The sequence below is a fragment of the Amblyomma maculatum genome, chromosome 8, assembly GCF_055883805.1.
Source record: "Amblyomma maculatum isolate TAMU_Amacu chromosome 8, ASM5588380v1, whole genome shotgun sequence".
Lineage (NCBI taxonomy): Eukaryota > Metazoa > Arthropoda > Arachnida > Ixodida > Ixodidae > Amblyomma > Amblyomma maculatum.
The window spans coordinates 25,473,077-25,497,216 of record NC_139351.1 but is presented as its reverse complement, the minus strand read 5'-3'; the positions used below and the strand labels follow the sequence as shown (position 1 = coordinate 25,497,216).

The window sequence follows — 24,140 nt, the reverse complement described above, 5'->3', positions numbered from 1 at the left end:
GGTGGGTCACCTTGTAGAAATGCAGACTGAAGACAGTCAAACTACCACATTATACCCTTAAAGGCAGACTTTAAGTATCCCTCCAGGTCTTAATTTTAATTTATTTATCCGAGGGCTGTTTTTAGCACCTGTTTTCCTTCCGGATTTGGTTTTCATTTATAATTGTGTGAATTTAAGGTAGTCTCATTTCTCGCAAGGGTGGAAGAACGGGCTAGTTGCTGGTTCATATTGGGAAAGGAAAAAATGATTGCACACTCGACAAAGTGCTGTGTTGTCATTTTTTGTTCATGTCTCAAAAATGCGCTGTTATTTTTTCTCAAGCTCTCTGTTCTTACTGAGCTTTTTCATTTCGCCTCAGATGCATGACCTACAGTAATGAAGAAGGACATGCCTCTGTGTTTATGCCTTATCACTTAATGTTGTAGTATTATATTTTTTTTCTTATGTCTATAGCCCTGTGTTTTAGATAAAAAGAACGACCGAGGTTGCCCTGCTTTGTTATATTGAACAACAATGCACCATAAAGTCATCCCGCTGTCAAAACATGCATGAACATCGGAGCATATCCTACCTTCCGTTATCACTCTCAAAGAAAGTGTCTAGTATGCAGAAACACTAAGGCGGTAGGCATTGCTAGTGAAGTTAACTGCCGCCTGACCACATGCCCACAGGCTACGAGGTCAGCCACTCAGTGTGTATGTGTGTAAGGGCTGATGTGTTAGCAGAATTAGTGTAGCAGCAGCTTCTCTACACTACCAGGAAATGAACCACTGACAGGGTTTTAATTAGTTTGAATACTTGTCACGCAGTATGCTGTGTTGGTCCAACTGGTCACATTGCAATGCATCACCTTCTTAGTTGGATCTCTGCCTTCGCCACTACTGCAGAGTGTAGGCAGCAGTGTGTTATTAGTCTGTGCAGACGTAATTGAGCGGAAAGGTTGCTTTGTGGTCCAAGCAACAGCGATCCGATATCACCTTTCTTAAAGGTTGTTGGGCTGGTGGAGTGCATTACACAAATATTACATGTATAATGTATGTTCTGCATGCACATGTGCTTGGTAGCATTGCCGCAGTATCTTTGACTATTCAGGATCGATGACAAGAATGCCAGCCTACCTACCACAAGCTGTTGTGAACACCTCGATTACTATATTATTGCGTTGCTATAGTGGCTTATCCACAACCAATGACTTGGTCAAAAGAACATAAGCACTCCAGAGAGCTTAGACGTTAGCTTGACAGGGTCAGGGTGCTTACTGAATTTGGTATGGCAAGCATCATGCAAAAAAGGAAGTGGTGGCAGTCCTAAAACTTTTACACTCTGCTAGATATAACTTCTGTGTGGATCTTGCATGAAAGTAGCAATTATCAGTCAATTTTGCAAATATATTCGGTGGAATCAGCTGTGCAATACAGTATGATGCTATATCTGGCTAATTGCACATACATTTAGGTTTTTTTTTTATTCTGCAAGCTCGCCATAAGGCATATTATAAAAACCCATCTAAATTGTTTTCCATAAGTAACCGAAGAAGGCTCTTGCTCTTATCGTTGTCGGTGAGCCATTTGGAGAAGTCCGCTTGCCTTGTTGCAGTTAGTCCTACTTCCTGCTGAATCTGTCCTTGATGGTCCCTGCACAAGTGCACAGCAGGTGGCGAACATCCACTTCTGCAGCTGGTGTGCAACACTTCGGGCATGTGGCGGGTCCGATGTCTTCTTGAGATTCCCATCAGCATGTTACAGATAGGGTAAGGGCCGCCCCAGCTCTTATTCTTGTTTCTTGCTATTGTTGTCTGCAGTACTAAAACCTGGCTCCTCATCTCCCTGGTATATGAAGTAATCAATTACAGGCTCTGCATCTCAAATACCCATATATTTGAACCTTTGAACAACAACAGCATCTGGGGACATCACATGCAAAGATTTGAAAATACGCAAACAGACAGGCTTAAGTGACACTCCAAGCTAACCTCATGGTGTCATTACGTGGTTGACTGCTGCCATGCGCAAAGTACAGATGTGTCTGAATTGTTCTTTATATGCCACAGAGCTAGACGATGATAATGATGGCAGCAGGCAGGGGCAGTACCTCGGGGTGTATGCAGGGCCACTGTACTATGCAGATTCCATTTCCTTCCAAATAACAGGTTCCAAATTTACAAGGAGTGGCTCATACATAAATGTAGCCCTTAGTCGAGTGTAAAAGGCACTCTATATTTCCTTGGTATGGATGATCAGGTCGTTTAGGCTTTTTGAGAAAATGTATTGCATAAAAGGGTTGCCCTTTCTCAGTATTATTTACACTTGGCAAAGTGCTAGACTGCATTATGCAAAGATAGTCTGCAGTCTACCTCTCCCTTCTTGCCGCCCTGCTGAAAGATATCTGTTGTATGTCTGTAGCAATGCATCCGTCTGTTGTTTCAGGCTACTAGGAAAAGTGACACTATGCACAGGCAACCGTAATAAGCATACTTATTGCGTCCCCACTAGCAACGTAAAGCAATTTGCCTTTACAGTGGTCTTGTTTATGCTCTTTCAGCTAATTGCTTGCCTTTTCATGATGCTATTTCCTTACACCTTCAGTTAAGATCACTGCAAAATTGCCATATATGTGCCCTGGGGGTGAAACCGCAGCCATCTGCTGGGAAATAAATCACATGACTGCATTAATTTTGTAAGAACTGAATCTGCAGTTTTTACCACACATTAGTGGTGCATTAGAAAGACACCAGTATCAGTTCTGAATGAAAAATGTAACCCTTACTAAATTTTATGGACATAAACACGTGAAAAAGTGCTGGCCTTTACACATTCTTTAAACTGACCACTGAAAGTCAGCAACAGAGCTATCTATAGATACATACACCTTCACATTGTCTTTTTGTTTACTGTTAAATACAAATAAAGTCAGATATCCAAGCATTCAGGCGCCTGATGCAGTCATTGGTTGTGGGTGTGCTGCTTTAGGAATGCAATAATAAAGCAGTTGAGGTGTTCACGACAGCTGGTGGTTAGGTGGGTCGGTGTTTTTGTCATCAACCCTCAACAGTTAAAGGCTAACCAAGCAGATGTGCATGCAGAACATCAATTGTACGCATAGTTTTTGTTTAAAGCATTCTAGCTGCACATCGAGCTTTAAATAAACTGATACCCAGTTGCCGTTGCTCTACTTTTGAAGCAACCTTTCTGCACAAGTAGATCTGCACATACCAACAAGCCTGGTAGGAAGTGGCTCTTTAGCATAACACCATCGGCTGCTGTCTAGTTTCAATTGATGAGTGTGCACTGCTTTACCTACAAAGGAGAGGTGCAGATTATTTGCTCTGTGTGCTATCTGCACGCTCCAGTAATTGAGAAGGTGCAGATCCAGTTGGGCAGGTGACACATTGTCATGTGACCAGTTCGGCTAACAAAGCATACTTCGTGGCTCGTATTCAAACTTCTCAAAGCCCTGTTAGTGGTTGATCACTGCCAGTGTAGAATAGCATTAGTGAAGCTGCTGCTACCCTGACCCTGCTCACACTTCAGAAGTTTTGCCTAGCCGGCACACTGACGGACCAACTGATCGACCTTGTAGCCTGTAAGCATGTGCTCGGGCAGTGGTTAACTTTACTAGTGCTTCTGATTTATAGTTTCTTGCACTGTTTTTTACATGCTCGACACTTTCTTTGAGGATGATAATGGGAGTTAGGATATACTCTGATCTTCATGCATGTTTTGACAGTAGGGTGACTTTATGGTGCATTGTTGTTCGTTATAACAAAGCAGGGTGACCTCAGTAGTTCTTTTTGTCTCAAACTCAAGGCTATAAACACATATTTTGACAGTAGCTCCACCCTCGTTCACAATAAGCATTTGTGATAGCTGAGGCCAATATAGGTGGGCTCTACTTCAGAGCTAGAAAAAAGTAGTGAAACCAGTACCAACAAGTTCCATAAGTACTCACTGGTACCAAGCTGTCAAGGATTTTTTCTTTAGTCTGACATATCGAATACACACACATGTGGCAGCTGTTAAATTAGGTTAAAAAAAATAAAAACAACAGTAGGCGATAATGCGTAAACAAATTCATCTTCTTCATTGCTGTAGGTAATGCATCTGGGGTGGAATGAAAAAACTCAGTAAGAATAGAGAGCTTGGGAAAAAAATAAACCGCACTCCTAAGACATTGAAAAAGAAAGAGATGACAACACAGCGCTTTGTCGTTGTCTCAAGAGAGTGCTGTTTTTTTTTCCCAGAGATGAACTACCAGCTAGCTCATTTTTCCACCCTTGCAGGAACAGAGACCACCTTAAATCGACGCGGTGCTACAAATGGAAAGCAAGTCCGGAAGGAAAGCAGGTGTTAAAAATCTCGGAAAAATAAATTAAACCTAACTTTAAAACCTGCAGGGATACCTAAAGTCTGCCTTTAAGGGTATGCTGCTAGTTGCTTCGTCACTGATCCATTTATTTCAAACATTTATTAACATACAGTGATAAGCTACCACATTATCTGAAAGACAACCTGACATATATATACTTGCTTTAACAATTGTATAAAAGTGCGACTCGGAGGGGCTTGATTGCCATCTCACTCTTCAATCACAAGGAGCTCCTAGCAATTCGGCATCTCATGCGGCCTCATGATGCCACACAAACTAACACCAAAACTCAATGCCTGACCCACAAAAATGTCACCTGCTTATTACCAAATGCTAGAACCCTGCTTATGACTATTTGCTCACGACATTGTCAACAATAATGCAAGATTTTGGGGAGAATGGGGCCTTCAATACTGTCACATTAAAAATAAATGACCAAAAGCACAGCAAAAACAGGTAAAATAATGAATATAAATTACATTTGAGACATTTGTCACACTTACTCTTCTTTTTTATTTTAGTTTCTGCATACGTGCTGCCTTTTGAGTGCACTTAAGTTATCTCATTAGCCTACGGGGCGCCCGAGCGTGGAGCCAGCTCTTGCATTTTTCTGTGTGTAGGGGGGAGGGGGGCTACTTTTGGTTGCTCCAGAATGCGTTCATTTTTTCTCGACGATATGCTGCTGGATGCCAGACTTTCACAAGGATGATTTAGTGCGGGCTGCGCTTGGGTAGCTAGCAGACAACAGAGGTGATATGGAAGTGGTGAGCATGTGCGGTACTTGATTGAACACGACATATCGTACAATCTCAAGGATAGTGCTTATTTCTGCCACTCGTGATGGACATCATGTGTGTCTTTCCATTGCCATTGTTTACTTATTTTGTGTATGTGGGGCAACATATCTCTTCTCACCATTTAAAAGTGCAGATGTTTGCGTCATACTATGCGCATTAAGCCAATTGATTTGTAAAATGCATTTCATCTCAAGTCCATACTCGGTTTACTTTACATGGCTTGCTATTTGAGGGCTTTCTCGGGCATTAGCGCGGATTGCAGCTCCCTGTGCTTAGTCAGGAAGGCACATTAATTCGTACATGTACAGGGTCCTTCAAAATATTGCGAACACGGCAAAGTGTGCCCGCGCTCCGTGAGCGTCAGCGCATCCGGCGCGGTCGCGCATCGAAACAATGCGGCGCATGCGCACGCTATGTGCGCATGCGAACGCTTCGAATATGTGCGAATATGCGAATATGTGCGAACGCTTCGCCGTGTTCGCACATATTTTGAAGGACCCTGTACATCAGTATCATGAGTGCACTCATTTTTCACATCTTCATTTCATTTTTCTGCAAAGTGGAAAAAGGACGTGTTTTGGAAAACACTCAAATATTTGAGAAATGACCAATGCATGCACTATCTATCACTTTATTCGTTCCCAATCTTCCGCGTCATGCATCATGCATGGACACCAACATGCAAGGACTGTCACGTTGGTCATGCTAGCGGTTTCTCCACAGTGACGGCACAGCACACACCATTGGCTGCTTTTGTACCAGCCCCAATTGCATAAAGAATTCAAACCTGCGGTGTGCAGCTTAATTTTTATTTATGGTAGAGGCGCTTGCATATTAAAAACATTATTATCGACGTTATGCATGGATGACGGCATGCAACAGACACACTGTCGTGTCAGCTCTACCACAGTGTCCTCTTTTCCCCTGATAGATTCCTAAGACTGCACTGCATTCCCATCCAGCAATGGAGCCAAAGTTCGAGCGTCACCGATGCTGGCATCGACAAATCCCATTGATGCTCTCTCTCTCATGCTCCCTGTTTCCGCACTCCTTTATGTTGAGTTTTGAGAAACTAAAATCAGCTTTAAACCTGTGCCCTTTTAGCCATTTAAAGCTGTGTCTAGCTGGGTCAAAGCTATTGCATGACCTTTCAATTTTTTTTTTATCATATGTTTTTGGACTCCTAAAATCGTGACTCCCATTTGAGAAACATTGCTTTTTGATGGCTGAAGTGAAACATGATAGTGCATGCATGTGGTACATCTCAAATATATCTGAGCTATTACCAGAGCATGTCCTCATTTCCACTGCATTGAAAAATAAAATACCATGCACCCAGATTGTGTTTCACACACTGGCGATATGCTTGCATGAATGCGCATGCCTGAGCATGTACTGAGGGCTATGATCTGATGTCACACTCGAGAAGGTCATTAAATGATACCATAAAATAAGCTGAGGCTATGCACTTGACAGATGAAAGATATATAGAGAATCCGAGTTCAGTGAGTTCATTATGAAATAGAAATCTGCAATTGTCAGTTGCCTGGTGGGAAAGAGTGCCGCATGCATATTATACGTATATAAGCAGCGACAGCTGACAAAAAAAAAAAGATACCATAGGTGGGCACCATGGATCAGCTAAGAGCACCTATGATGCCCTCGGATAAAAGAAATGTCGCATGATACTCCTGTCCTTCTAGTCAGTTTAAAAATAGTGCATAAATTTCTCACTTCTATATCACCTCTCCATTGTCTGCTAGTTGGAGGGCTGCAGCGAGCATAAAATAATCCTGCCATGTCTGGCTGCCAGTAGGTACAAACAAGACAAATATGAATAAAAATTGAAAACGTTGCTTATGCTTTCTCTAGTTTCGCTGGCTGCTAGCTTCCCTATGTAATTTGTCATTTGATAGATTTCATTACTACAAAAGCAGCGTCACTTCAAAATTTACACTGTCATGGTCTTGCCTGAGTGGCAGTATTAACTTAAAATTGTATAGACACCATAATAATGCCACAGCATTCATGGCTTTATTCTGGATATAGTCTGATATAGGCATTTTGAGCAAAAATCATGGGCATATCTCTAGCAGGTGGTGGTTGGCTGGTGACATGGCTGGACACTGCTCAGTGGTTGTGCATGTCACGAGTCTACATGACACGGCTAAAGGCCCGTTCACACTTGCGACTAGCAGCGGTCGCGTGACCGTTTTGGTCGAAAAGCGACAGTCGCAAATGGTCGCATCGGTCGAAAAGCGACTGCCGCGGGCCGATCGGGCACTGCTCGAATTTTCAGTCGCGCGACTACTAGTCGCAAACCATTTCACCAATCAGCGAGGTCCCGGAGTACTTGATCGAGCACCTTCTCAATGCAATTAAAGAATACCCCTACCTTTTCAACAAACGGCACCCGGAATTCAAAGGCAGGGAGATAGGATATGGCCTGGGAGGAGATTGGAAAGATATTTGGACTATCTGGTAAATACCATGAACTTTTAAGAAATGGATTTTTCACGCAGGTGCAACATTTTATATTGACACCACGATGATTGACATTGTCTATTCGTCGTCGGCGTTTTCCTGGAAACACGAGAGCGCGGCATGCGTACCGGCTCGCCTGAAAAAGCTGAAGTGTCTGGCAGGCGGCAGCTACCGACGTTCACTGTCATCGCCCAGCAGCTCTCCTACTCCCAACTCGTTCGGAACGAGAACAGAACGAGAAGGCGACTGTCGCAAGTGTGAACATCGGTAGTGGCGAGCTCCTCTCCTCTGGTCGCGCGACTGGTAGTCGCAAGTGTGAATAGACCTTAAGTTGGCAGATAGGAATTCTGGCTTTAACCAAGCCATTAAATGTGCCCGAGTGACCTAGGGGTAGCATGTCTTTGTCTGGATCCAAGGTTCTTTGGATCCAGTCAACCAGGCATCCCCAGGTGACTCAGGTAGGTTCAGATCTCTTGGTTAAAGCAGGTCTCTATATCTTTATGTGGTCTAACATAATGTGATGGCTTATACCTGCGTTAATGAGTATGCACAACATAATAGAATAAATTGTGGGGTTACTAAATTACCCTGTAGTGAAGTGTCTGTACATGAATGAGAATCCACACGGAAGCCCCAATGTGCTCCATCATACACTTAAGGTAGAGTTTAAAGGACCCCCGATTTTTTTGCGTGTTGTCTTTGTAACAGTGTGCATGACTATACATGGATTACCACATAGTATTTGTTTATGGCTGCTAAATAATACAATCTCTCCCATCATCTGTTTCAATTTCAATGCCATAGCAATGGCTGTGTCAGAAATCAGTATAGGTCATGGAAGGCATGAAAAACAAGAAACTGCAATATCTGCTTCATGATTTTATTCACTATATCGTTGAAGCTAGCCTGGTTCAGGAGCAGTCATCACACCGAACATGCCTTTATGACCTTCTTGATATTTGACACAAAAGCCTTCTTCTCCTGGATTCTAAATATAACTAAACTCAAGGATTCATTCAAGTTATTAACACGAAAGCGTTACTTCGCTATGTTCACAGATTTCTGTCCGTAGACCGCACCCGCAAAATCGTGTCCGCAGCAGTTGCGAGTAATTAAGAAACGTGAGAGGTTAATGAGTGGTGTCAATCGATAGAGACTGACATAATGTTGCTGCCGAAAAATAGGCCAGTAAGCTAGTTAGGTAATTAATTACAGGCAAAAAATGTAAAAGTTCTCTGCAGCAGTTGTGAGTAATTGAGAAGTGGTAGAGGTTAATGAGTCCAATTGATAGAGGGTGATGTAGTGTTGTGTGCGAAATAATAATTAGGCCAATAAGGTAATTAGGTAATTAATTAGAGGCAAAACATGCAAAATCATGTCCGTAGCAGTTGTGAGTGATTGAGAAATCGTAGAGGTTAATGAGTGGTGTTAATTGATAGAGGGTGATGTAATGTGTGCAAAGAATTAGGCCATTAAGGTAATTAGGTAATTAATAAGAGGCAAAAAATGAAACAGTAAAGGCAAAAATGGTCTCATTAGCTAATGGCTTGGTGCCACATTTGAATGTATCAAATACTAAAATAATTAAACCAGTGAATTAAGGTGACTTCAAGTATGTGACATTACACAACCTGAAGTCGAGCTAAAAAAGGGCATATGAAGGGACTAGCATGCAATTTCAAAGTACCAAAGACTAAAGCAGTTAAGGCAGTCAATTAGAGTGGCGTCAAAGGTGTGACGTCACGCAACTGGAAATAGAGCTGAAAAAGGGCATAGGAAGGGATTGTGCAATTTGAAAGTACCAAAGACTAAAATGAATAAACAAGAAGTGGATAATGTGAGCTAGAGGCTGTGACGTTGCACTACCAACCGGAAGTATAGCTGAAGAAGGGCATAGGAAGGGATTGGTGCACAATTTGAAAGTACCAAAGAAAATGGGTAAACAATAAGTGAATTAAGCAAACAGAAGCAACCAACAGCAGATTCCGTGCTTTTGCATTACTCCAATTCAGATTCTGCAGCGCTGTTTTTAGTTGTAGATGGATGCCACTCTGCAGAAGCGGCCTCAGTAAACTCCAGAAGGAGTGGAGGTTCGCCAGTACAGCTGCATGTGTTCTACATCCAAAGCCAATTCTCGAGCAACAAACGGTCCAGTGCCGCCCAGGCTTGTGTTTAGCCTCTGAGGGACTAGCATAGTGGTATTCCCACTTGAGGTATAGCAAATTGGCAGTCAGAATAAACGAAGTATGTGGATTTCTAGATCACTAGCTTTGTTTAATGATTTGGAATGAAAAGTCTACACTTGGTCATGATGTGCCACTGCTAGGGCATACCTAGGTGGCGACCCCAGGCGTTCACACCAAGTTTTGTTTTGTTGCATTAGCTGTAGGTTAAAATGAAAACTTGAGATTAGGAGTATGTTTAGTTGCTTATAATGGTTTGCTTTAACCTCCCTTGCATTGTTTTTATTCTATATGCAGGCACCTGGAAAATGCAAGGATATCTTGAGCGGCTTCACTCGGCTCGGCAAGCTGCGATGTGGTCGAGCGGCAGGATCACTTGGTTAAAACTTTGCTCACAGGATCACTTGGCTTGTAGCAGTGTTCTGGGCATCTAATGCCAATTAGACTGTGGTGTCGAAAACACTGATGGGCCTAGACCTCACAGAGCACATCCCAAATGTATTGCTGGCATGCACAGCAATTGTGAGAAAATAAAAGCTGTCATCAGCGTGCTTTTGCATCCCTATTTATTGAAGCACCGATTTCACATCACAGACTGTTGTGTGTATGGTGCAAGAAGTGTGGAAAAAATTTGTACATTCACCATTGAACAGTGTGTAGTGGAAATACTATGCACCGTTTTGCAGAGGAAGGTATGGCCAAAGTGAGTCCTACAAAACATATGGCTGGAACTGGTTTAAAAAATGGTAGGATATGTAAAACAGGCCATGAAATTCCATCAGGAGGAGTAAAATAAAACTCTCCTTGAAGGAGTACAGGCACTCCTATCAGTGGAGTCCTTGAACTCCTCCTGGAAGAGTTGTAGGACGCTACTACAGTGTGTAGTTTTACTCCTTTCGGAGGAGTACCTTTACTCTATTCACAGGAGTAGCGCAGTACTCCATCAGTGGAGTCCGATTACTCTATGGCTAGAGAGAGTTCTTTTACTCTGGAAAAAGGAGTCGTATATGGGACAAGCGAAAACTCCTCCAAATGGAGTTCTAGTACTCCTTCTGTTTTTAGAGTGTGGTAGGCGGTGAGCTGCTTTCCGTAGCGGTATCATTTGTACCATTCCTTTCACCCCACCCACAAAGGGATGTAGAAGCTTGTGGCATCCTGGACAATTTTGAAGCGTTCCACGTTTTTCCATCATCAAGGTGAAAGGACGATTGCCCCTGCTTTCTTATTACTTTTCTTGGGCTGCTAAAAGCGAAGTCACCTTTAAATGCAGTTGTAGGTCTCCGTACCCGTACAAGGTCACCAACATCCACTTTGGTTTCACTTGCGGCCCTGCGAGCGTCTGTGTAGAGTTTACTGGATTGTTGCTTTTGCTTCACCCGCTCGCGTAGGCGGTGGAGCTCTGCACTAGGGTCAGTCGAAAATATGGCTGACGGGTACCCAACCACATCAAGTCGAGTTCTTGGCAAACGTCCATGCAGGAGAAGTGCTGGGGCAACTGCAGTTGTGGCATGTGGCGTGCAACGGTAAACGCCCAAGTATTCTGTTACCGCCTGGCGTAAGGGACGCTGCTCGAGTGTAGCTACTTGAACAAAACTTTTAAAAACTCTGTTAAACCGTTCTACCTGACCGTTTGCTTGGGGGTAGTATACGGACGAATGCCGCAAGCGGATGCCGCGATCCTGCAGAAAAGCTTGGAACTCTCGAGATGAAAACTGTGGCCCGTTATCGCAAACGATTTCTTCTGGGTAACCTTCACGTGCGAACACTGACACCAAGAAGCTTGTCACTGTGCGTGTTGTGGCTTGGTTGCAAAAATATACCTCGGGCCACTTAGAAAAGTAGTCGACCAGCGTGATTGCATATCGGCAATCGTGTGGCGCTCTCTCAAATGGGCCAACAATGTCCATTCCCAGCTTTAGCCACGGTTCCTTTGGTAAGGGGACCGGGTTCAATGGTGCAGCCCTAACCTTCGAGCTTTTGTCCGCTGCCTGACGTGTAGTGTTTGGATAGCTAGCTCGACTTGCCTGTCCATGGCTGGCCACCAAAATTTTTCTCGCAGACGTGCTTTCGTTCGTACAATTCCAGGGTGGGCCTCATGAGCAGCGGTAATTATCCGCGGTGTAAGTGATGCGGGGACCACAAGGCGTTCGCCACGCAAAATCAAATTGTCCACCACTGAAAGCTCATCGCGAAGTTTGAAGAAAGGTTGAAGCTCACCCGGCAAGGATTTGTGCGTAGGCCACGACGATTCAATGTAAGCCTTGATTTGTTGCAGTGTGCCGTCTTCCGACTGGGCCTGTTCAAACTCTTCCCTGGTAATGCAAGACGATACAAAGGCAACTGATACAGTTTCATCTGGTAAAGTCTCTTCTTCCTGAGGAGATGACGCAGGGAGACGAGAAAGCGCATCTGCTACTCGATTTTGCGAACCCTTTCGGTACTTTACTGTATAGTTGTACTGCAGTAGGCGCTCCGCCCACCGTGCTATTCGCAAAGGACGCCTTCCTGGCCCTTGGGTAGAAAGCAATGCGACCAAGGCTTGGTGGTCAGTAAGCAATGTGAAATGGCGTCCCCACAAGTAGACATGCCACTTCTCGCACGCCCAAACACACGCAAGTGCTTCACGTTCTCCTACTGAATATCTCCTCTCTGCGGATGAAAGTGCTCGAGAAGCAAAGGCGACTGTGTGCAGTTCCTCTCCATCCACCTGTTGGAGAACCGCTCCAAGCCCACAGTCAGAAGCGTCAGTGGAATCTACAACGGGAAGGGATGCATCGAACATCCGCAGGACCGTGCTGGACGCAAGTTCCTCTTTGATCTTTCGAAAACTGTAGTCTACCTCGCCAGACCAAATAAATGGTTGCCCTTTTCGAAGAAGAACACGCATCGGTTCAACCATCTCGGCAAAGTTGGGAACGAACCTAGAGTAGTATTCGACCAGTCCAAGGAACGATCGAAGGCTGGCTGCATCGGTGGGTGCCGGGGTATCCTTGATGGAAGCAACCTTTTCCTCCAGGGGAACAATACCACTTGCTGTGATCCTGTGACCCAAAAATGAAAGTTCCTGCGTATCGAAGATACATTTCCTGTTCAGCTTGAGTCCTGCCTCTTTAATGCGTCTAAGTACTGATGCAAGGTTATCTATGTGCTCCTGCCGGCCCCGCCCGAAGACTATAATATCATCTATATAGAAAAGCACGCCCTTACATCCCTGCAGGACTTTGGACATCATACTCTGAAATGCAGAGGGCGCGGAAGCCAGCCCGAAGCACACTCTTTTAAAACGAAAGAGGCCTTCGTGAGTAAGAAATGCGGTCAAATCGCGACTCGCAGGGTGAAGCATGACCTGGTGGTAAGCTGATGCGAGGTCTAGCTTAGAAAAATTTGTTGCCCCCACTAGGCTATGCATTAGCTCTTCTGTATGAGGAAGGGGAAAGCTGTCTGCTACGACAGCTTTGTTTGCTTGTCTAAGGTCTACACAGAGGCGAATACCTCCCTCTTTCTTTTTAACGACCACAATGGGTGACACCCATTCAGATGCCTCCACCCTCTCTATCACGTCCATATTTTCCAATCGACGGAGCTCTTCCGAGACCAATGGTCGCAGTGAGAGCGGAAGGCGCCGAAGTTTTGATTGGAATGGCTGCACTGTGGATCGCGTTTTGACGTGGTGCACAAAACCTTTTGCGAGGCCAAGGCCTGGATCGAAAAGAGATCCAAACTCTTCAACTAATTCCTTTGGGAGGTTAATTTCCTGCACGGCTTTTGTCGGCTCAGAGCGCTGTTCCCTTCGAGAATTAGACGTTAGCGTCGTTTCAAGGCATTGAAGAGATGACCCATCAATATGTAGCCCGAGAGCCTTGATGGCACCGATACCCAAGAGTGAGGTGCCTTGTTCTACAACATAGAAAAGAAGACTTGTTGTGTCAGCTTTGTATGTAACGTCAGCGAAGAAACAGCCACGAACCGGAATTTGCTGTTTTGAATAGTCTAGTAACCGAACTGTTGGGGCAAAAAGTACGTGGTCTCCAAAATGCTGCTTGAAAAGGTCCTGTGTAACAATGGAAACAGATGACCCAGAATCTACAAGGAAAGTTACGTCCGTGCGGCCAATCGAAACTGTGACGTGAACTGCGGAGCGAGCGGCCGTCGTCACAGCCAGAATGCTCAAAACTTCCTCGCTAGAAGAATTTTGGCTGTCTACCTCACGAACCGGAGCGGAGCCTCGTTTCTTGCAAACAGAGCGGAAGTGACCCATAACACCGCAATGGTGACAACGCTTGCTTTTGGCTGGACAGCGAAATGATGCCGCACTGTGCTGAGATGAACCGCAGCGATAACAACACGATTGGCGGCTGTGTGACTGCTTCGAGCTCTCGTCGGAAAATGGTGTGCGCGTCGTATTTCCACGAGTATTTATACGTCCAACAACTTCAGAAGGAAATTCTTGCAGATCATTGTACGCCTGCTCAAACTGCCTTGCCAGGAGTACCGCTCTAGCGAACGAGAGAGACGATCCTTCAAGAAGAAAACGTTCGCGCAAGCTCCGAGACGAAATACCCGCAACGAACTGGTCACGCAGCGAATCTTCCTCAACAGGAAACGAGCATGTAGCAGAAAGCTCCCGTAATGCAGCGATGTACTCATTCACTGATTCACCAACTTGTTGGACACGCCTACTAAAACGATGCCGTTCGGCAACAACATTGCTTGTTGCCGAAAAATGAGCATGCAGAGCGGCCACTGCGATATCATACGATGATACTTCAGGCCTTGCATCGCCTGAGCCCGATGCTTTATCAGTAGCAATTTGCTCACCGAGCTTGGCGTTGTCCAAAGATGGGAGGGTGTAAAATATGCGCTGACCTTCTACCCCGAGACTGTGAAGAAGTAGCGCCTTGCGACGATCCGGTGTGCAGTCGGAGGCACCCGAAGCAAGCAGGTAGTTCTCGAAGATGCGGAACCATTGCGGCCACGCAACAGCAGGTTGGCCAGGCGCGGGCAGGAACGGGGGCGGTGGCGCGGGTCCCGAAACACTCATGGCGCCGAAGAGCAAGCGGCGAAAGTCACGCCCCCCGAAATCGGCCAATCCTCGTCGCCAATGTTGTAGCGGCGTATGCCGCAGATGTATACGGACTGCCAAGCAACCAAGAAAATCCTCTTCATTTCAACATGCAGTCACTTATATAAACAGAGCGACACTGGTGCCTCTGGCGGCCGGTGATCACAAACTCGAACCGAAACCAAATATACAACAGTAAGTTGATTTTATTGTATTTGGTATACAGTCGAACCTTGAAATAACGAACCTCAATGTAGCGAAATTCACAATGTAACACATTTTTTTTATTTCCCATTGTTTGCATTATTGAAAACAGTTTAATTTTCTCATGATTTAACGAAGTAATTTTATGTCGCACTTTTGACTTAAAGCCGTCCTTGTGCATCACATGCATGCATCGGCAGCCACCTTGATATAAGCATGAGAACTTAAACTTTAGCCAAGGTACACCGCATTTTGCATTTGCCTTGCATCTACGTCGGTTTGAGAGGGTTCAATATGGGGGAAGAAGGAAGATTTTTTTTTTTTTACGACAGTTGTCTATCTTTTTACCCATCAATCATCAAAGAAAGTATGCAATCAGCTGCGACCATGACGCGGGCTTTTAGCATCGTTCGCTTCAGAAGGCATTTGCTGCTACACACGTTCCCTCCCCCTTCACCCTACCACTGGAGCTAATGCACACCGTGAAGTTCTAGCTCGCAGAATCTTGGCGTCCTGCCAAGAAATACACTGTACTGCGACAGCGCACAACGGAGGGACGTGTTGACGAGTAGAGTTTTCTTTTTTTTTTTTTTGGAGTTGTCGGCAGCAAAAATATGAGCAAGCCCATTACACATGTAAGTAGGTACGCATACGTGAGGCCTGAGGTAGCCACGTCGGCGTGGGCGATGCGCTCACTTTATGCTCACATGAAGTAAATGATGCGGTCTTACCCGTTTGCTATCGCCCATTATCCTCCTGATGTACAAAACAACATCCAGTGCCCTTGTTAGTGTTATATTGCAAGAATTGCTTGCTTATTTTCTGAATTTGTAATTTAAAAGTTCCCATCTGTTAGCTGTCCCACGAACCTGTTACTTCATTTGGGCAGCTGAAACATGGCAACATGGACGTAACGAAATTCACTACGCAACGAAACTTTCGGTGCAAGTAGGACTTCATTATATCGAGGTTCATCTGTATATCCTTTGGTATCAGATTACTTTTTTAATTTAGAGAAAAGGTCGGTCGGTAATTTTTGGTGCACATTCAGGAGCGAATCAGGTTCAGTAAAAAGTTCTGTAATGTAGGATTTTTTTCTTAATGACATTTCAAGCAAATAACAGTATACAGTCAATGACCAAGACATTGTGAAAATGTGAAAAATCAGGCAGTCCGAAATAACAAATCTGCCCCCACAAAGGTCATTTTATTCTTTACTACTTAGAGGCCGGAAGAAGTGATACTCTTCTGAACCATGGTTCTGTTACGAGCTAGCAAGTCTGCCTGAGTTTTGGCTAGAGTCGCTGTAAGCTAACAAAAAATTTGCGACCACTTGCATCAGCTCAGCTTGCGTCGGCTGTGCTGCGGCAGGCGAGTAGTCATGCTCTCAAAACACTCTAAGCGCTTGGCAAATTAATTTTTCATCTTTTAGCCCAGTTGAAAGTTCCAACTCGCTATCCACGTCCGTGGAGTCCAAGAATGAGATGGCTGATGGAATTTTGATGCTTGCAGTGCAAAGGTCGTCTAGCTACTCACTGTCAGACAGCTGCTCGACAACGCTATCCTCGCCCACTCATGCATAGCAGCAGCCATTGCGAGTTTTTCATATTCATCTAATGCAGTCACAAATGTTTAGACATATTAAACCAGCCAGTAAAATTCAACTCTGGCTAGTACTGAGCATGCTGCAGGATAAAGCAAGGCACTTGAGTTTGTGTTCTGGTCAGGTAACAATGAGGTAGTCAGACAAGCAGTTCCCATTTAAGCATAGTAAAAATATAATGCTATTTGCTGACACAGAGCTTTGCCTTACCGTGTGATGTGGTGGCACAGCATCTCCCCACCCTCCCCCCCATCCTTCGATGGGAGGATATTTTTGCAGATCCTGGGCGCTCAATCACATGACGTAAAATTGACGTAGGGTCTACATCACACCTGCTTGTTCTGTGTATATTCTTTTTTCTTTTACTTTCATTGTAATGGAGGGAGTGAGAGGGTGAGTGAAAAATGTCTCTGAAGTCAAATGCACGGGAAGGATGAAGGGAGGCACTTGGACGTCGGAGCGTGGCTTCGAGCTGGAGGAGAGGAAGCATCTAGCCATATTGTGCTCACAACACACAACAGCTCCCATGCTTCCTTTTTTTTTTTCTTAGCAGTGAGGGGGAGGGCAGGCTAGCGAACATGGACAGCGCTTCAAACTAGTGGTGGCTTGGAGCTGCCCACTGCAAAGTAAAGTACAGAGCAGTATGAACACTTGCTTGGTTCCTTTTTTTTTTCTCGTAGTGAGGCATGGGCTGCTTTACCTTGAGCGACAGCGGACAGAGCGCTAGAGATCTGACTGCTCCTGTGCACAGCGTGTGTTACAGCACAGGGCTCAGTAGGCCCCTTTTGAAGCTAGGCAGTTATGTCTTTTCCACCACTACAAAACTGCTTGCCTGTGGGCGCACGTGCGTGCAGATACCGTATTTACTCGAATCTAGGCCGGCCTCGATTCTAGGCCGATCCCCTAAATTCAGACGGTCAGAAAAAAAAAGTTTACTCGAATGTAAGCCGAATGAAAAAAGGCATTGACTGGAACTAGAACATCCATTTTATTGTGCTTGCGACACTCATTGTAGCACGTCCAATGCTCACTCGCTGTCTTCCTCGCCGTCGCTGTCCTCTTTGTCGCTGGTTTCCTCCCACAGCGCACTGTCTTCGCTTCCGTCCAGCGCGTTGGAAATACTGCACTTTCGGAAGGCCCGCACAATCAGTTCGGCTGGAATCTCCTCCCACGCCGCGGCGACCCAGTTCACCACTTGGCTAAGCGAAGCACGCTTGATGCGCCCGGTCAGTGTGAGCTGGTGATCTTGCATTGTCAGCCAGTCGTTGTAGTGCTTCCGCAGCCTATCCTTAAATGGCTTGTTGACGGCTACGTCAAGCGGCTGTAGCTGGCTCGTCATACCTCCGGGGATTATCGCAATGTCTGTACCGCCATCCGAAAGCACGGACTTTACGGCATCTGTCAAGTGGCCGCGGTAGGAGTCGAGAACCAGGAGCGACTTCTTGAACAACAGGGCCCCGGGACGGCGTTGCCAAACGGTCTTCACCCAGTCTTCGACAAGGGCACCACTCATCCATTCATTCTCATGGACGCGCACAAAGATGTTTTTAGGGAAAACTTCTCCAGCTGGAAGCGTCTTCCGCTTAAATATGATGTAGGGCGGCAGTTTTCGCCCATCGGCCATGCAACATAACATCACGGTAAAACGTTGCTTCTCGTACCCAGCAGGTCTGACTTTTACCTGTTTTGCGCCCTTTTCATTCACTGAACGCTACAGGCATGTCAAAACAGACTGCGGTCTGGTCGGCGTTACCGACTTGGCCCAGTCTGTAGTCCTCCTCCAACCGCTTCTTGATAACAAAGCGCTGGAATGCGACCAGCTTCTCCTCAAAGTCAGGGGGTAGGTTTTGCACACAGAAGTCCTCCGTCGCAAGCTGAACCCGAAACGCCTCATGAAGCGAGTGACCCAGCCCCTGCTGGCCTTAAATTGGGTCCGTCCAACGCCTCTAACTTTTGCGATCTCCCTCGCCTTCGCCTGTATAATCTCCGTCGTCACGGACATTGCACTTTCCCTTTGCTTCCTGATAAAATCAGCGACATCTTTCTCCACCTCGTGGTGTCGCCCGCTCTTGGGTCCAGTGAAGGCCATTCGCTTTGCAGCGCAGTCGAAAAGCTCATTTCGCTGCTTGCGCCATCGGCGCACGTTTTTTTCATCCACGCTGAAGTCGTGCTGAGCTTGTAGGTTTGACGTCTTCTCCGCCTCTAAAACTACTTTCTGCTTAAAAGCCGCAGTGTAATGGCATCGCTTGGTGGGAGCCATCGCGCCGCGAACACGACTGCTTTTTCGAGGGCACGCAGAGACGCACACAAGGAAACGCGAAACGACGAGACCTTGGTGCAACGTTCACAAAAGCCAAATGGAGCCTGCAAACCTGCAAGCTTCAAGCAGTAGCCGCGAGATGGCGCTACATGTCTAGTGGTTGCGGGCAAACCGCATCCTCGAATCTAAGTCGACCCCCGACTTTCGTAACCAATTAAAAAAAAAAGTACCGGCCTAGGTTCGAGTAAATACGGTAACTCATGGGCAGGTACTCAATATATCTACCACTCCATGTATGGTGACCTTCACTCTTGCCCGTTTTCATTACAATGAGGGAAGGAAATGCACAATCCCTGCAGCGCGTTGCGAAGAAGCAGACTCGCGACTCCAGTTTCTACGTCGATTCCAATACAAGCCACCCCGCCAAACCTCCGGAAGAAAAAGAATGAAAGCAAAAAATTGTGACTGCACGGAATCGACGCTCAATCTACATTACCACGCATCGTGCCTTTTGACTTAGCAGCATGCCTTTCTCAAGTAAAAAAAAACCTCCATGAGCAACATCTACATGATGTATAGGCGACGTCACCCATGTGTCACGTGATTGTGCACCGAGGACCTGTAAAAATATTCTCCCCCCCTTCAATCGCCACACCATTTGTTTAGTCTTCATGGCCTTTGTACTCCAGAACCTTGCAAGTGGAGGCATTTTTTTCTTACTTAAGACCTCCTCATTACGAATGTACCCTAGATAATTCAGAACATTATTACATATTGTTGCTGAATCAACAAGCTGGGAAGGAAGGGTGTGTTTTATATCTTTTTAAAAAGCAGCATCCATCACGGCTGTTTTTGCCCCTGAACCAGACTTTTTCAAGAGTTGCATGACAATCGCAAGTAGTGAAGGACTCCAGTAGTGGCTTTAATTCAATTCCAAGCACAGTTTGAGCTCAGATTTTGTGCACACTGTTCTTTTGTTGCCACACATGGCCCTAACCCTTGAACATTTATGTATTGCTCCTAGAGCCAGCAGTCAGCTCACTCCCCTTGGAAACTTGTCTCAGACCAGCTTCAAACATGCAAATGCAGGCAGCTGCAGCCCCATGGGGTAGGTCGATTTCATTGTTCAGTAGATATTTTTCAGGCATACGAGGCCTGCATTATGGTAGATCATCACAGGTGCTCAGGGAATGTTGTGTATTACCTGTGCAGCTTGTCATAGATACATTTTTTGCAAAAATGTAGCTTTGTATTGCTGTAGCCACCGGCCTAATGCAGTCGAACCTCAGTATAACGAACCTCAGTGTAACGAAATTTGCGGTATAACACAATTTTCTTATTTTCAAATCTCTGCCCCATCGAAAACCGTGTATTTTTTTGCAATTTAAAGCAGTAATTTTATGCCAAGCTTTCGGTTTAACAAAGTCCTCGTGCATCGCATGCATGCACCAGTAGCCATCTTGACAATCGGATGAGCACTAAAACTTCAGCTCTGACACACCACATTTTACATCTGATCTTTGATGCACCAATTTTGCCGTCAGTCTGGGATCTGTGATCAAAACAAAATATGACAGGTGTACCGCCGCGCAATCCATCATGTGCATACAAAACCCACGGTGCGGAAGTTTTAGGACGTCACTGCCCAATCGGAGCGACAGAGCGTTAACTGTATTTACTCGTGTAATGAACCCACTTTTTTTTTTTACGAGTCATCCATACCAGTCATCAATCATCAAAGAAAGTACGCGGTCAGCCGCAACCATGATGCCGCCTTTTAGCATCGTTTTGGTGGAAAAGCCGCATGCTGCTATTACACATTCCAGTGATCTAATTTTGCGGCAGCGGACGGCGCCCAACTCAATTGTGGAGAAATATTATGCATTCACATCTGTTCGCTATCACTCATTATGTGCTCCTGATATACAAAATAACATCTGGTGCCCTTGTTAGTGCTATTATTGCTAGAATTTCTAGCTTATTTTCTGCATTCACAAGTTCCCAGCAGTGTTCCATGAAACTGTTACTTCAGTTGGGCAGCTAAAACACAGAAACCTTGACTTAAAGAAATTTTTGGTTTTACGAAATTAACTGCAAGTAGGACTTCATTATATCGAGGTTCAACTGTGCACTGTAAACTTACTTCTGTCCTGCCACCAGAGCCAATGGTCAGCACTGAGCCTAGTGGCGTTGCTAAAGTCACCCTCAACTGGTGCGGATGTGTGAGTTGGCTGAGGGGTGAGAAAGGCACAGGAGATAAATGAACAAGACAAAAGACTGCCGGGGAGATACTGCCAGCGGTCCTCGCTTGGGAAAGGAGAGTGAACTGCACATTCACATAAAGAGGTCGTGAGGCAGCGCGGCCACCGACCAGTGTCTAACACGCTCCTGCACAGGGGCTTCCGGTGGGTATTGGGTTAATGCTAGTGTTTCCAAGGCAGCCGCATGTACGCAGGCCTGGTGCAACGTTGAAATGGCATGGAGTCTCTGGCATAAACTAAGGCATGTGTTTTCAAGCAGTCCTCACAACAAAATAATTCGTTCTACGAGAAGATCACACTTGCCAGTCAGTGTCTCAGCGTCACCAATGTGCGCCACAATAATTCACTTTGCCCCTCGCCCCCTCTTACTACCCAGCTTCACCCCCCCTGAGCGCTGCATCTGGTGCGGACCTCACCCAGCTCACAATGCCACTGACTGAGCGTGATCAGAGCTGGGATAATGCGCCTGCCGCTCCACGCAGTAAGATTTTTCAGTGTTATTCTATGGGTATATCTTTTGCCTCTAATGCACGTTTCTCAAATGTAAATAAACCATAAAGGGAAACAGGATTTGTCAGTAGTAGTTGGAGTTAAATCTGATTATAACGAAATTTAAAATGTCTGCAATGTTTCGTTGCATGCAGTTTTTTTTTTTTTTTTTTTTTTTGCAGTTTTCACGTGAAGACTCAGTAGGACTATATAGAACGAAAACCAGGTTAAAAATACATTGTAAGGGAAACCACTTTGCAAGTGTTTGCAGTAAATCAGAGTTATTATAAGTTATAGGAGCGGGGAAATGTTTCACAATGGGGCTAATAGCATGGTGCGAACTATGGCAGCAACCTCTGCCGTGGCTTGTGCGATGCGATATGTCTACAGGAAAATGGGGAAAGGGGAGTGGAGGAATCAGTGGAGGAGAGCATCGGCATTCGCACTGCCAGCGAGCGAGGAGCTGCCTGGGTCTTCAGGCATATTCCTGCTCGTCCAGCACAATTGTCCCTGAAAACCAACTCTGCCTATTGTCGCCAGCCTGCTCCGCTGTTCCTGCTAGTGACATGCAGGAGTCTGCGAGTAACTGTGTGGAAGCAATGGATTCACACTGTTCACCCAAGTCTTTTTACTTTGTTTCATCATTTTTTGCTGCTTTTAAGCATGAACTATTGTAATGCCATGTTCTGAAAACAAAAGCAGCGGAGAGTGCTGCATCTACCACTTAGATACGGCGTCTGCGTGGGAACAGGGTGCATTGTATCAACTGCCGTCGCTTGTTGCTATAGTAGATGCTCATCTCACTTCAGTTCATGTTTTATGATCCAGAAACTTGCAAGATCCTGTCAAATTTCCAGTAGTTCAGCACTAGGTAAGAGACAGTTGCCCCCGCCAAAGGGAAAAAGCAAGGTGTCCATGTACTAGCTGTGTGATGTCAGTGCAGGATAATGAACTATTCGGGGCTCAAGTTACTGGAATGCTTCATTTCGGCATCCCTTATAACCTAAACGTATGCACAGATTGTCGTGTAAGAAATGAATACAGTAACCAACAGATTTTTTGGACTCCAATAATTCGGGCTTCCACGATACTTCGCACTTTGTTCAGGAACTGTCACACACTCCATAAAAATATGTACATTTTCACAGCCGATATTTCTCACCCTTAGTGTCCAAAAGCTTGATTTTTCAGACCAAATTTGGCGCCAGCAGTACTGTGATCGTTTTTCGCCCAAGGTTTTTTTTTTTCTAGGCATGAAAAAGACGCGAGCAGACATCGTCGCAAATAACTCCGTTTTGCGTGCCCGGGAAAGCTTATAGGCGAAGGGAGTCATTCTGACGGACTAGCTTTATTGGCTCTCTGTGTACCGTTGCTGTTGGAGCAGAGAAGAAAAGTGAAAGGAGGGGGGGGGGGGGGGCGGGGGGGGCAATGCATTCAAGTAGGGTCTCATTCCACTCATTTTCTTTTTTTCCCTGTGAGCAGCAGCGAAGTTCATGATTTCTTTAAAGCAGATAAGCTTCTGTAGAAAAGTGAATTTTCTCTCAAGTTCAGGGATTTTTCGGACTGTTCGATTATTCAGACTATATCCCCGGTGCCACCGAGTCTGATCGGCGAGTGTATAATGTGAGCGGCATGTACACATGAGAATATTTTTATGGCTTCTTTACTTTTCAGTTGGGCATACTCCAGGGACTCAGAATGCAGGGAACTCTGGTTCCAGCACTTCTAAAGGTAGGTTTGTGATTCTTGCTTAAGAATGCGCCAAAGGAAATGCTCGAGATATTTGAAATGAAATTAGATGTCATATTTAGAAAGTCTCCATATGTTCCCCAGCCCCACGAGTTGTCACAAATTAGTGGAAGCACGCAGGTTGATGTGCAGGTGAATCCAATAATTTTATTTATTGAGCATATTTAAAGGAGCAATCACAAAGCCATCCGACTGATTAAATGACACATGCACATTAAGTAGGAAGCACTGGGATCTTGTCATGGAAAAGCTGAAAGCAGCTGATGGGGTCACTTGAGAACGACAACTTTGAGTTTTTTTATCTTAAATAGCCATAGAGCATACTTTTTAATGAGAAGTATTTTAAATGGAGTATGGTTCAAAAGGTCATTTCATGTGGAGTTTCTCAGTTGTTACGGTCCAAAAGGTGGGATTTTGTTGTGCAGTCATTAATGGTTGTCAGACTAGTCAGCTATTGAAAGAAATGAAACAAATTGTGTTGTAAATATTTTATTGCACCAAATGAGCTCTAATTTGAAGGATTATAATTTGTAATGTGGGATCAAATGCAATAGTTATTCTTCAAATATTTGCTGTCACGTTCCATTTGAGATTTGCAGTCTCCGGCGCTGCATGGTTATACACAAAAACAATACACACACAAGAGAATTAAGCCAAGACCTTAACACAGAGGATGCGCTCGC

The 24,140-nt window shown here is 45.2% G+C and overlaps 1 protein-coding gene across 2 annotated transcripts in view; it reads left to right on the top strand.

Moving 5' to 3' along the window:
• Positions 1-24,140, top strand: part of LOC146180752 (BEN domain-containing protein 5-like) — a 48,801-nt gene that overhangs the window by 14,940 nt on the left and 9,721 nt on the right. Inside the window, exons 1-3 of one of the 2 annotated variants that reach the window (XM_084576135.1) lie at positions 18,060-20,066; positions 21,596-21,700; positions 23,383-23,439. In XM_084576135.1, the coding sequence (XP_084432261.1) occupies positions 20,036-20,066; positions 21,596-21,700; positions 23,383-23,439 (193 nt within the window). In that variant the 5' untranslated portion in view covers positions 18,060-20,035. Of the gene's footprint in view, positions 1-18,059; positions 20,067-21,595; positions 21,701-23,382; positions 23,440-24,140 lie in introns of those variants that run through there. The other variant, XM_084576134.1, reaches the window with a different exon arrangement.